At 39.2% G+C, this 15,282-nt stretch overlaps 1 protein-coding gene across 10 annotated transcripts in view; it reads left to right on the top strand.

Annotated features, from left to right (window-relative positions):
* Positions 1-15,282, top strand: part of LOC134816304 (uncharacterized) — a 157,021-nt gene that overhangs the window by 140,363 nt on the left and 1,376 nt on the right. For 2 of the 10 annotated variants that reach the window (XM_063825088.1, XM_063825093.1), the window contains 12 exons: positions 161-195; positions 10,513-10,660; positions 11,043-11,143; positions 11,794-11,905; positions 12,198-12,330; positions 12,680-12,854; positions 12,977-13,136; positions 13,271-13,367; positions 13,513-13,870; positions 13,964-14,077; positions 14,198-14,954; positions 15,096-15,187. In XM_063825088.1, coding sequence (XP_063681158.1) covers positions 161-195; positions 10,513-10,660; positions 11,043-11,143; positions 11,794-11,905; positions 12,198-12,330; positions 12,680-12,854; positions 12,977-13,136; positions 13,271-13,367; positions 13,513-13,870; positions 13,964-14,077; positions 14,198-14,954; positions 15,096-15,187 — 2,282 coding nt within the window. Of the gene's footprint in view, positions 1-160; positions 196-5,455; positions 5,670-6,359; positions 6,391-8,495; positions 8,585-9,997; positions 10,111-10,512; positions 10,661-11,042; positions 11,144-11,793; positions 11,906-12,197; positions 12,331-12,679; positions 12,855-12,976; positions 13,137-13,270; positions 13,368-13,512; positions 13,871-13,945; positions 14,078-14,197; positions 14,955-15,095; positions 15,188-15,282 lie in introns of those variants that run through there. The other 8 variants (XM_063825087.1, XM_063825090.1, XM_063825091.1 and 5 more) reach the window with 7 other exon arrangements.

Here is a 15,282-nt window from a genome sequence, read left to right on the forward strand (position 1 = left end):
AAAGAATTACAGTACAATTCACCAAGATTCCACCTCTAAAAACCTCTAAATATAGAGCTGTAAAACGATGACGTGATTTCAATTTTACCGACGACAGAAACGTCTCTCCAACGTTGTCTCCAGCAGGAATTGTCTGGTAACTAATTCAACCCATTTTCAGCTCGAGTCAATACAGCTACTGAGTGCGAAAAGCGAGTGAGTACTATGTTTTTACTTTGCATGCTTTTAAAAGTTTAAATGTTTTTTGACCTTGTTACTTTGTTATCAGATCTAAGTGCTAGCAAGAGTCCTGATTTTCATATTGTTCATTTTTCCAGTCCCATCTTATAACTCGTTCAACTTTGTATCTGACGAAGGAAGGAAATTATTGGCGAAAACGTTATATTACCCTGTATATCTTGTCTCAATTTATCTCTCCGTCGTCAACCGAAAAAACAGCAAACGTTGAGGATCATGTGCCGTTATAACTTCAGCTCTAAAGATAAGATAGTCAGTCTCCAAGGAGATAAGAAGTCTCCAAGTAGATAGTCAGTCTCCAAGGAGATTCCACGTGGAGGTTCCACGGAAATACCACAGTACTTCCGCCGAACTCTCGCGGAACTTTAGTCCGGCTTCTTTGATACTGCCAAATAGCCTACTATGACAAAGTGAAAGAAATTGGAAGCTTGCTTCTGAGAAACTCTTCCTCTTTATGAGTCACGTGAACCCCGTAAAGCTGATCTAATGACTGGTGACTCTTTAAATTGTATCGAGAGATAAAAATTATACCGTCAACAAGAAACACGAATAAAATAAGATATCTTTATTTTACTTATGGTACTCAAGCAATCTGCATTTGTCAGAACTTTCAGGAATGTTTTTGTTGATTGATAGAGATTTACGGAATTGCTGAAAATATTGATAAATGACATGAGTTCTACTACAGTCTACAAGTTTAGGCTATAGAACCTTCTGGATTACTTAATTAGTATTAGCAATTAGGGCACGTGAATATTAATTAAAATAGTTCAAACAATTGACGTTTCTCTTTAACATCCAACAAGTGATTTACTTTATTGATAAATTATACCGTGTATTTCCTAGCCCCTTCATAGTATTTTAAAGGGATTTTGGTAAATTAAGATGAAACAAAGGTACAAATTTCCCGGTTGATCTTGTTAACCAGTTGCAAGACAGATAAGTATGTACTGTCCAATGAAATTGTCCTGTGAACATCACGTGACACAGCCTTCACATTTTACCATTTTCTTCCTCCGACCCTTAAGTCCTGCGGTCACGTGGCTTGGCAACTCGCCAACCAGCGCGCCGCACGGCGCCCACGTGACTGTTTTTGTGTATCACGTGACAGTTTCTTCGGGTGGTAGTGGAGCTGATATGTTGGAGGAACCAGTGTATTTGGGCTCGTTAAAGCTTCACGTGATTCTTCCCTGGCAACAGAGAACTCCCTCCTATACAGCTAGAAGAGAGGCTTGTGAACTTTAGTGGTTCTTTTCTGCCGATATTAGTTATTAGTTAGTTACTTGTACTGTGAATCCTTGCCAAAGTACAGAAATACACAGATTACAGATTGCTTTGTTCATTGATTACATGTCATATTTTATATTAATCTAAAAGTTAGGATAGTGTTAATTAAATTATCAATAATTTAATCTAATTAATTTTTCACTCATTTTGATGCTTTATTAACATAATATGTAGCTTGATATACAGCGAAGGCGTGTGTTCACCTTTTATAGTGTCAGATTGTAACATTGTTGCAAAATGTCCGCATCTGTACCAGTGCATGATGCACTAGTGCACAAGTTTACAGATCATTACTCTGATTCTGACAGCAGTATTACCCAGTTTAGTAAGGTGCACCCCCGCACAACCCTGCTTACAGATTCAGTTCTTGGGACAAACCTGTTGTGATGCCCGGGGGAAACCTGCAGCAGTTTCAGAACTAATTTATCTGTCCTAACATCTGGCTCTCGTCATAGTTTACAGTCTGCATGAGATTCAGTTACAAGTCCAACTTACCAGGCTTTACTGCACGCGTTACAGAGCTCCATCCCAGTTTTACAACACCCCTAAATGTCAAGTTTATAAGCGTTCACAAATGTTTATAGACGTTTATTTTGTTCAGATATGTACAGATCCTTGGTAGTTTCACAACCGAGCTGCGGGGGTGTAGTCAGGGAGTCTGAGAGGGTGTTGAAACATAACTTCACACGGTGCTAAGCTTATACTAAACAGGCTACCTTTTTAAAGCTCGCCTTCTAATTACCTTTTGAAATTTTAATTGAGTTTTAATGTATTGCGTGCGTATTTTCTGTAATATCAGACCTTGCTTTCTCGAATTTGAACGCGCCTCTTTTATCTTTTCCATTTAGTATCCCGTGATCGTCTTCTATTTGGAATTCTCTGTTTTTTTCAACTGACAAAGACTGACATTTCGTTTGATTTATTACTTTGACATGTTGGTTACGTAGGGTTCTCATGTACAGTCCAGTTATCTGCTAAACTTCAAGTTACTTCTGTCCGGACTCCGGCTCGATTACCCAAACACTGTCTCTCGTCTTTATGAAGTCACTAAGTTTTTGTAATGCTTTTTAGTCTCGGTTTTGAGAGATACTCCGTGTGATATGAGACAGGTGAGTATTACTCGCCTGTCTCGTATCTTTGGTCTAGGTTTGTTCGAGAATCAATTTGTAACTGTACGTCTTACATTAGTACATATAGTTAGGTTCTAGGATGAAGACCTATGGATCATCCTATCTGTCTGGTTTTCTGCTGCCCTTGTACCACATTACATCAGTTCCAAACCATCCTATCATTCAATCATTCAAATTTAATGTAACTGTAACAGGTGTAAATTTAATACCAGAAGACGTGCCGAAATTGCCGCATTCATTATTGGTAATTTTTATGCTTCAGATAACACTTTAAACTGAACAGTTAAAACCCTCTTATCTCTTATTATAAGTACAAACATTTCTAAGAAGAAAAAAACATATTTTTTAAAAGAGTTTTAATATCCTGTGCCCTGGCTCTGCTTTTCGAAACACAGCTTCATAAATACGATCGAGTAATGGAGTTATTCTTACTTTAGTTATACAGCAGTAATATACTCTATCCAGCAATAGCAGCAAATCTGGGGAAACTTGGTGGACATTGACTTTTTTCACACAATTTGAGTATGTTGACTTCAACATTATGTTGCAGCTCATTGTGGTTAATCTCAATGTTGGAGTGATGTTTTTCTGGTGCACAAAACACTGCAGTACGGTTATGTTGAATAATTGTGGTTAATGGGTCATCTATGTGGCCACTATGGTGGTTAAAATACCAGTTTTAGGGTTAACCACCATTTTGAGATATGATATTATGAACTGAGTAGTCATTATATTGAGATCATATCATGGTGCAACTATCACAAAAGTTTTCAACCCTCATGGGGGGCATTTTGTGGTCCTAATGGTGGTTAAATTGAAGATGAACGGTGAGCTATAAATATTGCTCTGATTATAGATGTATAGTGGTGGTTGTTCATTTATGCATGGATGATAATTTTTTATCACAAATGTGCAATTTAATAGTATGGTTGATTTGAGGTGGTTAATATTCGTAAAAAGTGCTAAAAAGATGGTTAAAATGTCAAAATTTGTTGTTAACCACCAATCAAAACATTATTAATGATTTTAGTCAACATTTTATGGTCAACAAAGGACATTTGAAGGGTCTTGATAAAAGTTATCAAGAAATGTTGTCATAAAAGTGGTTAAAAGGGCTATATTACTTGCTAGGCTGTTGAACAAGGCATCTATTAAAGTGAAAATTAACCACAATATGAACTTCAGATAATGGTTTGCTATCCAAATGAGTGTATATTTGTTTGCAAATGCATAATTGACCCCAAGTTCATGCATTCCGATCAATGTGCAGCTAAGGTGGTTAAAATGTCTCGAAAATACCCTATATTTGCACTAATTAACCATTTTTAGAGCACATATTAGCTTTGTAAAGCTATAGCTGGCCATGCTACATTATCTAGATATAACTACCTGCTCATTTATATGACCAGAAACATTGCTGAGTCCTATGTTGCGTCCATCATGGTTAATAAAGGTCTAAAATTGACCAAAATCAGTGTTTTTGGTCGTTTTAACCGCCATACGGCCACACATTTTGTTGCATTATCTTTAAAATCACTTATTATCCTTCAGCTATCTCTCATAATCAAATATCAAAACAAAATAAGGCACCAAAAGGTCAGATTGTGCTGAATAATGGTTAATTTGTGATGGCTTCTGTTGACCGAAGGTCCAAAATCAACATGTTTTAACCACATTATGGCCACATCTAAGGTTTTATGGTATTGGGACCATAGCCAAAAGTTTTGGGCACCTGTATGGTGTACTCTGCTTTTGGAATTATGGTGATATCTCAATGCTGTGCCATTCCAGGTGGTTAAGTACGCGCGCGCGCGCACGCATACACTTTTGGGGTTTTTTGATATACCACAGTTGGTGGTTAACCATTTTACATTAAACCTTCACTAAAAGTATTGGGCACTCTAGTGGTGACATAATATATAAAGAAATTAAGCATAAACTAAAAATGTTGGCCTACAGATGGTTAAGTACGCGCGCGCGCGCGCACGCATACACTGTAACATAAACACATATAAACCACTTCACAGACCACATTTATTAACCTTTTTAATTTCTTTCTTCAACTATGTGTCGATGAACCGTTTCTGTTCAATAATGACCATAAATTTTAACTGTAACACTCATATCTTCAGTGTAGTAAGGGTTTGAGTGTTAGAAGTACAAAAAAATGTCCACTAACAAATCAGTCATATTTCGACTACTTAACCACCTAACTCAGCACCAAAATGTTCTGGGATTTATTTCGTTGCACTATCACGAAGCTATGACATTTTTGGACCTATGTAAATATTCAGATTACTAGAATTCATAATTTGTGATTTTTAAGGGGTGGTCAAATGCTTCAAAGTGGTGTATTTCAAAGTTTCCCCAGATTTGCTGCTATTGCTGTATCTGTATGGTCGTGTGTATGCTAGTGATATATCCAATATATTTGAATTGAAAAAGATCGGTAGAATAATGAATATGTCACTAAATTAAGGTGTGTCCTGATAGCAGATCATCCCCGCACGGGTGATTTCCGCTACAAGACACTCCATCTCCCTTCTATTGTCTATACGTCTATTTTAGGCTTCACTGCACTATATAAACCCTGTATAAGTACTATATAAGTAATGTAAGTAAGCATGAACCAGAGTCCCTACCACAGTGGTGTTCCTACTCTCCTGACCAAACACCCAGCTCAACATGCCAGGTGTCCACTTGTTCGTCCGTGCTTCTGCCCACGTGACTCACATTTCCGAGCACGTGACCATGGCAACAACACACCCCGTGAACTTTCCCTCGCTCTTTCCCTGCACTCTCCCTTATCTACTGATACTGATTAGGTTTCTCTCTCGCTCTCTCACACACACTTCGTGCTGAGTTATATTTTGTATGTTTTGTGATATTGTGTTTGTATGAATTATGAAAGACAAGGAGGGAGACAAGATGAAAGAGGGACCCGAGCCTGGGTTCATGGAGAAGATTAAAAGGGTCCTGCCACTGGCAGAGTCCACCATCGCTAATACCTTTCTGGTGGGTTACTTTCTATTTTACACATCTATAGATCTAATGAAACACAAGGAAAGTTAAATTTATTCACCTAACCAGTGAGAGCCACCGTAAATCACTGTCCTCAGTATCTCGTGCTACATTGATCCTGATCCTAGAGAGTGTAATGTTTAAAGTAAAGAATACCTTTTTTGTGGGTCATTTCCATTTTACACTGATATATTATCGTAACCAAATCAAACACAAGGAAAGTTTTATTTCTCGATTAAACCAGAGCTATAAAACCCGCTATGTAATCCACGGTCCACCGTGAACACTTTAGCACTTTCTTTTGTCTCTTGAGCCACATTGTTCTTCATCTTTCCCCTGGTGAGGTGAATGTGCGTGTTTCATACCACCTTGCTCATTATGTGACATGTATGCATAAGGGCTTTTAGCATACTACACGAGTGTAGATTCTGTAGAAGACGGTTTGATTAATAAACTCCGTGATCATACGATTTGGGGTAGGTGAGCATTTCTGCTTTCGACCGCCAACCTCTTTTATATGCAGTAGTATACACAGTTTAAGCGTAAACTCAATCGAGCTATTTGTCTATACTTGAGGGTCGTGTTGTCAGCTCTGTACTTTAGAAATACTGGTCTCAGACTTGTTGGTATTTTCTATCCTAACGGAGAAAGTTACTGTGAAAAGGAAGCCTGTAGATAGCTAAACGAATTGTGACGCTGCGGACCAAAGATAAAAGTAAGCTGCTCAAGTTCTCACAGTCTATTTTATTAACGATGCTTGTTATTACCTATACGTATTTGAACCTGTATTCAATTATGTGCTAGACATACTTTGAAATGTTACGGAGTGGAGTTATTTTAAGAAAATCGGTTTGCAAATTTGTTGCTAAGTTAGAGTTCGTATTCTCTTGGACGAATAGCCTGAGCATCATTGATATTAGACATTATCAGGTCTCAAAAGCTAGAGACTCTGTTCATAGTGTTATCTAATCAGTCACTTATTCTCGCACTGCAATGATAAATATAATAACTTTTATAGTGCTGCAGACAATTTTGGTAACCACACGGTAACGTAACTCAATGTATCAGTTGTCTTTGTTTAAAAAGAGAGATTTGAAGAAAGGTAATCCAGGAAGTGCTACTATTTTATTTCCTCTCTTATCTTAACGATTAGATAAACAGTTAACAAGTTTCGAAATGACTATTATACACACAGTTTCTTATCTAAACATTAACCCCAATTCAGTAATTAATATTTTATTCTGAAATTATTTTAAAAACTTCCATCTCAATCTGCAACGAACTCTATTGCTCGCACACAGATTCTGTAGTTCTCGAGTTTCGAATAGATTTGTAATGATCCAACATTTGTAAGAAACCTCCTTTCCGTCCAAGCCCACAGTTATCAGCGATTCAAAAAAGCCGAGACATTCTGACTACAATTTTATCACCTTTTTACATTAATCTCTATACTAATTATTATCTCCAGATATTTCAAACCGGTTTATCTTTCAATGCTTCTTAAATATTACATTTAGTGGTCTAAGAGAGCTATTATAACAGCCTGTGTATCTTGTCCAGTATATAGTCTGATTAGCATTTACCTTATCGTGTGACACCACAGTGAACTAGTGAAGCAATCACGCAGTTAATGATCTTATACCCGAGTATAATAGTGATGATCACAGTGAGCGACCATCTAGACTATCGGGCTCCATCAGAGATCAGATCACCCAATGATGTGATCCATGGATTTCAGTTCAATGACTCTTTTGAACATTGGAAACTGTAGATTTATTTCCAAACGCTATTATTGTTTCTACTTGCCCAAAGCCCTTGTTGAATAATTTTATATCAGAGGAGACTTGAGGAATCACTCAAAACGTACGTCAGGTAGTGGATAAACAATCAGCAATTATATGACAAATTCTTTAAATACCAACAGTTGCTAGACTTCCATAGACCGTACCCTTTTGAAGATCACTCCCCTCAGCGCCAGTTAGCATTTGATGAATTATTTTTTGTTATTGTACATTTTATATGGGACCAGTGCAGAGTAAGACACATGTAAATTTCAAGGTAGATTATTTTTCGAGTTGCAAAGATTTGAAAGTAACCTTGTAACACGGTTTAGATTTGGATATGGCATTATTACTTTATATTACTTTATTATGAAGCGGAAAATTGCTCAGTCCCCAGAAAAACCTGAAAAGTGTTGTGATTTTTAGATGGTTTGCCTAAGCTATCCTATTCCTACCAACAAAGTCCACTCGATTGAAGATCTCCAAGAGCTCCAATAATTATGTCAAATTATTCACTAATAACTGTTGATTAATTGATCAACACAAATTAGTATTGATTAGCCTGTTAAATCACACTCTTAATTTCACGTGTTATATCGGCTATCATGGTTACATCAGATCCTCGTAATGATCTGAACCACCTCCACAATCTCCTGCGTAGACTGACGTGACAATTATTATAAGGGCTAATTGATTAAACTAACAGGTTTAATGAGCAGATAATTAGCCACTAATTGGATCGTAATTGGTGTGTCTGTCCGGGGTGTTGCTTGTTAGGCGTCCTGTAATGGTTTCTTCTCTGTTATTACCTTCTCGTCACAGCTCTTGTGCAGTTGTGCTGTGAGGAGTGATATCTAGTTTTATAATGTTACATTTGCTGCTCTGCACTGGGCTCTGCAGACAATGAGCAATATGTTAGCTGCTCTTTAGAACTACAATCTAAATGCAAATGGATGGCCAATCTAAATGCAGATGAGTAGGCCTGCGCCCTGGAATCTGGATAGCGTCTCCTGCTAACGGACCCGTACTTACTGTTGGGGTTGTGGCTCATGTACCGGATAACATTGAATCACACCCGTACGATCGTTATTGAATAACTTATGGCTTTTGGTTACAGTCACTGATCATGTAAGGATAGCTATTAGCTGTCACCTTATCGCTACACTTGTTACAATTTACTTGTACGGCTAGAGTTAAGTGCAGTACCAAGTAGAGGTTTAGTAGATACTGTCGGTGAGGTGTATTCTATTTGACACGTGGTATTGATTAACCAATCAGCTTCTACCGTCTACCAATCAAACCCAGAATTGCTGTCATGTGTCAAAACAAATACGGCCCACCTCCCCCAGCACTCAGCAGTGACCAGATCTAGTGGATGTTAAACTCGACTGAGGTTACTGATCATGAAGGCGTTCTAACAGCAGACTATTCTGTCTATTTATAAAGCTTTCTGTCAATTATCTCTGCATTGGACAGTAGAAAGGAAACCACAAAAAGTGATACGAAGCAGACTATTTTGTGGAGGAGTGAAGTGTGAAGGGTGTATTCAGATGGAAATTGTTCGAATATGATTAGTTATAACGGTTATGTGTATGACTTCGTTTGTGATCGGGGTTTTTAGATCATCTAGAATCAATAGTTATTATTGTCGTTTGTATTGGACGTTTTTCTCTTTTTATAAGTATATACCTGACGACATGATCTACTGCATTAAAATCATACCGCGGAAAAGGTTGACAGTTGAATTTAAAAATGTTTTTCTCCACTTTATGGACGTTTTCCACCCTCAAAGTTAACAACTTGTGGCGCTGTTCGCATAAAACGCACGGCGGCACGCGCAGGACAACGTCCTCCAAGTCACCGCACCCACCCGGGAAAGTTTAAGAGATTGAGGAGCTTCTGGACAGTCATCCTTCTGTAGAAATCGCTTACGGATCATGGCGCCTACACTGTAGTTCTTGTACCTAGATATATCTCTCAAAGTTCTATGATGAACTCACCCACATACTCCACCCTCTCACGGTGAAATCTTACAAAATACAAGTAACTGGGTTACTTAGTAACTGGGTTACTTAGTAACCCTGATTTAACTTCACCTACAACTTCTTCACTCAGCTTCGCTGCCTTCCAGATAATAATAGTAACTCCACTAATAACGTCACAATTCATTGCTTATGGTATTATTTGTGTGTACTGTGTGGCAGTGTGTACTGTGTGTATTGTGTGTACTGTATGTATTGTATGTACTGTGTGTATTGTGTGTACTGTATGTACTGTGAACTGTGTGGCAGTGTGTACTGTGTGTACTGTATGTATTGTATGTACTGTGTGTATTGTGTGTACTGTATGTACTGTGAACTGTGTGGCAGTGTATTTCTATATCTTCAGCTCTATGACAGAACTATGATAACGTTACCTTATTTGCATATATCACACTGCTTGATAAAAGTAAGCTAATTAATGGCAGTGTTATCTTTTAACAGTTCCTTTAGTTTGCTATTCCTCTTAGTTATCTTTAACCTCCGAGAGAGTTAGTAAGATCTAAATATTACCGTCTGATAGTGTGAGAGATGGTGCATTACCTCCCCCCGAGGAGAGGGCTGGCTCCTGCCCCCTTTTCTCATCCCGACTACTGTGATCAGACTGAACAGGATGTAAGAAATATTAAAATCTTAAAACATGTTTAAATATGCACTATGTTTGAATGATATGCTCTATATTCGAGTGATATGCACTATGTACTTATGTAGTGCAGTGAATATTAAGGATCTATCATACGAGTGAACTTGATGTTAACGTCTTATCATTATCAATATTATTTGCTGTTTGCCTTAATCATCAAGATTTCTGTAGAAATCTATTCAATGCCAACAGATAGCGCCATTAAATAAAGGGCGCTACTTCAAAGACCAGAAGAAGCCATTTTGCCGCGGATGCTATATTTACAAATTTATTGTTTCGCCAGCAAAAGGATGGTGCTCCAGTTTTATTTACCAACCCATTAATCACACATTTATCCATTATAATATCAGTTAATTGACAATTAATAATTGCAGGTGTTGCGTGCAATGAGCACGGTGAACGGTTTAAAAGACACCCACAAGTTCCTGGATGTCAGGAATCTAGTGGGATGGTGCTGTAGGAACAGTAAATATGGAAACGTGGGCAAACCTCCACCCCCCTTTAACATCAACACCAACGCAGGTAAATAATCACCGTCAAAGCAAACTCACTTTAAATAGTAACAGTTAAGGTTAATGTAGACTGGTTTTATGTCGTCAAGGCTAAATATACACCGGTTTATGCCGTGGCGACTCCTTTTCTATAAATAGAATCAAGTTCGGACAGTGTTTTTGGAGTGACTATTTAGTTAAAACAAACTGTTTAGAACCGTTGCTATAATTAAAATGTGAACTTGTCGCCGCTATAAAAAGTATAAGTATTTCCCTGTTTGATTCTGCGATGCGCCGGAATTTAAATATAATGGTTTTCGCTGAAATCTGAACCTATTTTCTATTATCGGACCCGGGTGATGTAGATTAATACTCTATCTAACTACTGAATAGTAACCACTGGTTCCCTGCAGCGTGTGAGTCACTACACTACCCCTATCTGTGTCACAGAATAGCCAGCTCCCAGGAGGACGGGATCACAGTACTCATCTTCATAGTACAGCAACTAGCCAGGGTACGTACAAGTAAGACCAGGGTGTGTACAAGTAGGGCCAGGGTGGGTACAACCAGGACCAGGGTGGGTATGTTTGTAGGAAATCTTTCACGGTGTGTAGCCCGGCTTATCCTCCTTCGTCTTGCCATACTGGCAGTTCCCATAGTTGAGTAAATGATATCTGCATTACATCTAGCAGGTATGTAGATATGAGGGTGTGTAGTATGAGTATAGAGATGTACAACTCTATTGCGTAATAATCTAATAGCACGTGCACCCTTGTGTTAGATCTGCACGCTATACCATGGTATACAGTGTGTACTGTAGACTGTGAAACCTAAGATAGTCAGGTTACATATTTCAATGGGCTATTCCTCTTTACTCTAGTAGTAAAGTAGATAGTTCTTATCTATACCCCGTCTTTCCGGCAGACATTCTTTAACTTTTGGGGTTTTTTGTTATCAGAAATATGTGATGTCCGACGTCCGTGCATATTATTGAGGGATATTTCATGTTTTCTACCATAAAAGTAGCAGCTAACACATGCACATTAACACCCATTTGTTGACTTCATTATTATTATATGACGATATAATATAAAATCCACGTACATGATGTAACGATGAAGCCAGCAGTTGAAGTAAATGCCCACTAATCCTATCTCTGTTCAGGTCGATGATCCAGCAGTGGTTTCTTCTTTAATCAGTATTTTCACTGACGCACTAGCCCTCGTACCTCACGTGCCAGAATCTCTCCTCTCCTCAGCTTACAACGCTGTTCTAGGTAAGTTATGTGTTTTATCTACAAGAAGATAGAGTCGTATTTGTGAGCAACTACCTTGTGCTGGGACTCTAAAGTTGACGTTTCACTTTGATCATGTTTGACGGCAATCTAAACACATGTACCCAACTAAATGATTGATTTACGAGAGCTGGGCTGACTGGCCATGGGAGGCCTTATATATATACCACATCGGTTCATCATCTATTCGGTCATTACCATAGTTGTTCATTTCGTGTACTCTTTTCCAAGAGAGAGGATGTAAATCTAACTAAAAGTCACATTTGATCTGCAGGGTTCGTGTTGTGGCCAGCTCCGCACAGTCAGATGGCTCTGCACCTGCTAGACTTGCTGTTTGTTGAGATGAGGGTGCCTGGCACTGCTTTCAGGGAACATCTCCTGGCCAGCAATCATCTGTCTCTAAAGAGGTGAGGAAATACAGTGGGACTTGTTTTTACTAAACTCTTGTTATTTAGTGTGAAATTGTTGGAAATTAAATCAATAGTTTAACCTATCACTTGTGAAAAATATATAAAACTCGAAGGAATTTCCGGACTGTTAAACTTAATGTGAAGCGTTTGTAAATTTAGTTAAGGGCAAAATTTGTCACTCGAGAAACTTAAAAACCGTGGATCTATCAAAGTATATTAACAATGTCCAGGAAAACCGACCATTCCACGTGGAAATGTCATAGACGTTACACAGAACTCCGCGTGGAATATTCGGGTTTCTTGGACAATACAAAATATTAAACTAAATTTGACCCCTCTCCGCCAGGAACGAGCACGTATATTTTACCCTGGACACCTCCGTGGATAACTCGTGTCAGTTCCACGAACAGATCCAGTTAGCAGCCCCCGTTAATCAGGAACAGGTTCTGCGCGCTTTTCTCGTTCACAGCTGCACTGGTCTCGGTCAGAATAAGATCTCTTATCTCAAACAGGCCCTGCAGGTAGGCTTGTGCAAATGTAAAACGTGTTAATTATAATTGAAGCGGTTTTTATTGCATGCATTTTCAGTACTGTACATACTTTCTAGTGTTCTGCAGTTAACTACAATCATGATTTTTATCAGGGGCTAAACTTCGACGATCTAAACCTTGTATCGAGTCTGGTGTACGATATCCAGCAGCAGTTTGCCAGAGAGGAAGACGTGGAATTAGCGAGGAAGACTCTTGATGAGACACTTTTCAGTGTATTTCACCATGTGATCAGTGAGGCGCCTGTCACTAAAGGTGGGACCAAGTTTTAACTTACTCTAAACTTATATAAAATAATCTCCAAGCATCCTACATTAAATTCTGAGTAAATTTTAACTCGATTGTTATTATTGTTAGGCCAGGTTAACTGACTCTCCTTTTACCCTCAGACCTGTACCAAGCTCCCTGTACCTACATGCAGTTCCTAGCATTCGACAGTAGTATCCCTATACACGCTAGTAGAGCCCTCGAGAACATCATCTACAGGTTTGAGCAATACTTTACTCTCATCGTTATTTCCTGGTGTTTTTTAGCGCGAGAGTTTATTTCATTAGCACTCTATCAGTAGCCCTTATTAACACCTCCAGTAACACCACCAGTAACACCCTCATTAACACCTCATCCCCCACAGTGTACGAGACAAAGTCCTCCACACCTCCAGACGTAACAGACCCTACCTAAACCCATGTGACTCTGTAGGCAGTATGCTCTCCTACGAGGTCCAGAGTATGAGCTCATCCTACGCGTTCCTAAACGGACGGTGCAGTCGGAGCGAGAGTAACGCCAGTGAAACTACAGATTTACAGAGCCAAGTATCGGATAATAAGGAGATATCAGCTGATAGCATCTCGGTCCAGATCAGTAACTTGTTGGACGGTTTTCAGGAATTTCTTGAACCAGAAAACGACCTTGAAGACACCATAAACGAAGAAACCATATCCTCCAACCTGATGAAGTTCAAAAGCAACAGAGACAGCGCAGAGAGCGAGGTAAATACCCCAATTCCCAATATTTCAAACCTTACATTTCTCTCCGCAAACACTCCTTTGAAGTGAGATAATCAGGACGACTCATTGTTTCAGGACACAGGGTTCGGTAGTTCTCTAGATCTGGATGCTCTGTCTGAGAGGGAGGAGACGCCTGTCCTGTCGCCTAGCCTCATCTCCGATATTGATGCTGAGGATCTCATGAGAAAAGTTTGTTGAATATTCAAAATTGTAATATTTTCTTCTTCATTAAATGCTTTTGTAGACTAGCGCTTCCATAAAAATTGTGATTTACATTCTCAAACAAACACTAACCGACCTCACTTTCAGCAGCAGCAGTTCTCCATGTTCCACTCCCGGTCCTCTCTCTCCAGCTCCAAGTCCTCCAGCTCCGTATACTCCACCCCCTCCACAAAACGCCCCACCAGCTGGACGGGAGACGACCGGGTCCTCACCGTCTCTCAGCTCGTCTGTAACTGGGTCCAGGCCAACAAAACCTCCTTCAACTCCGACCAGGAGCAGGAGAATCTGTGTCTCAGATGTGGCAAACCTCACGACAAGGTTAAAATCGCACTTGTTGGGAGTGATCGAACTGTTGCTGCCATGGCTACGTCCTACAGCGAAATGTTGTCCCAGTCAACCAAAAAATGCGGGAAATTAGACCTAGAGTTTTATTATGTTCCACTAAGGACACACACGGTGCCTCACAAAAACATAGAAATCAGTCAGTACAAGATCTACATAAAATCAGAGTACAATCTCTCAGACTACCTCTGTCACATGGACCCCATGTACGCTCAGCGTCTATTTTACCCCGTACACACTGTCCTCCGAATCCTGCCCTCCATCAAACCCTGCCCGGACTCCCAGGAATTTGAGAAGACAACCAAGGACCCGGCTCTCATCCTGCGGAGTAGTATAAACAGTTACCTGCTCCACGCCCATACCCCTTACCATTTGTCAGTGTATAGGGTGGAGTTGTGGAAGAATGAAGTGAGTTACACTGCTCTGACTATGACGCAGTGGTTGGAGGTAGGGTTCCCTGCTTCTGTTCATGATCTTCCTGCCATCCTCGCCCAGAAGAAAAGTAAGGAAAACTCATAGAAATTAAATTTAAATTGATTTTTGTTCAATAACGAGGTTTTTTGTTCAATTAAACGAGATTTTTGGTGATAATGTGAGGATTTAGAATTGCAGATAAGAGAAATTATTGGTGTTATCGTTTCAGAGCGAAGGAAATCTGTCAAGACAAAAGATTTGAAGCTTTCCTCAGCAGACCTTTCGTTTGTACCACCAGAATTGCACCTCAAGTTGGAACTGGTAAGAGAAGAAAACATTAAATTAACCCATCTTTATTCTATTTTTCGCTTTCTATTTCACTTCCAGTTAATCACATTCCTCATAATATCACCATT

The sequence above is a fragment of the Bolinopsis microptera genome, chromosome 6 (genome assembly GCF_026151205.1).
Source record: "Bolinopsis microptera isolate Bmic1 chromosome 6, MBARI_Bmic_1.0, whole genome shotgun sequence".
Lineage (NCBI taxonomy): Eukaryota > Metazoa > Ctenophora > Tentaculata > Lobata > Bolinopsidae > Bolinopsis > Bolinopsis microptera.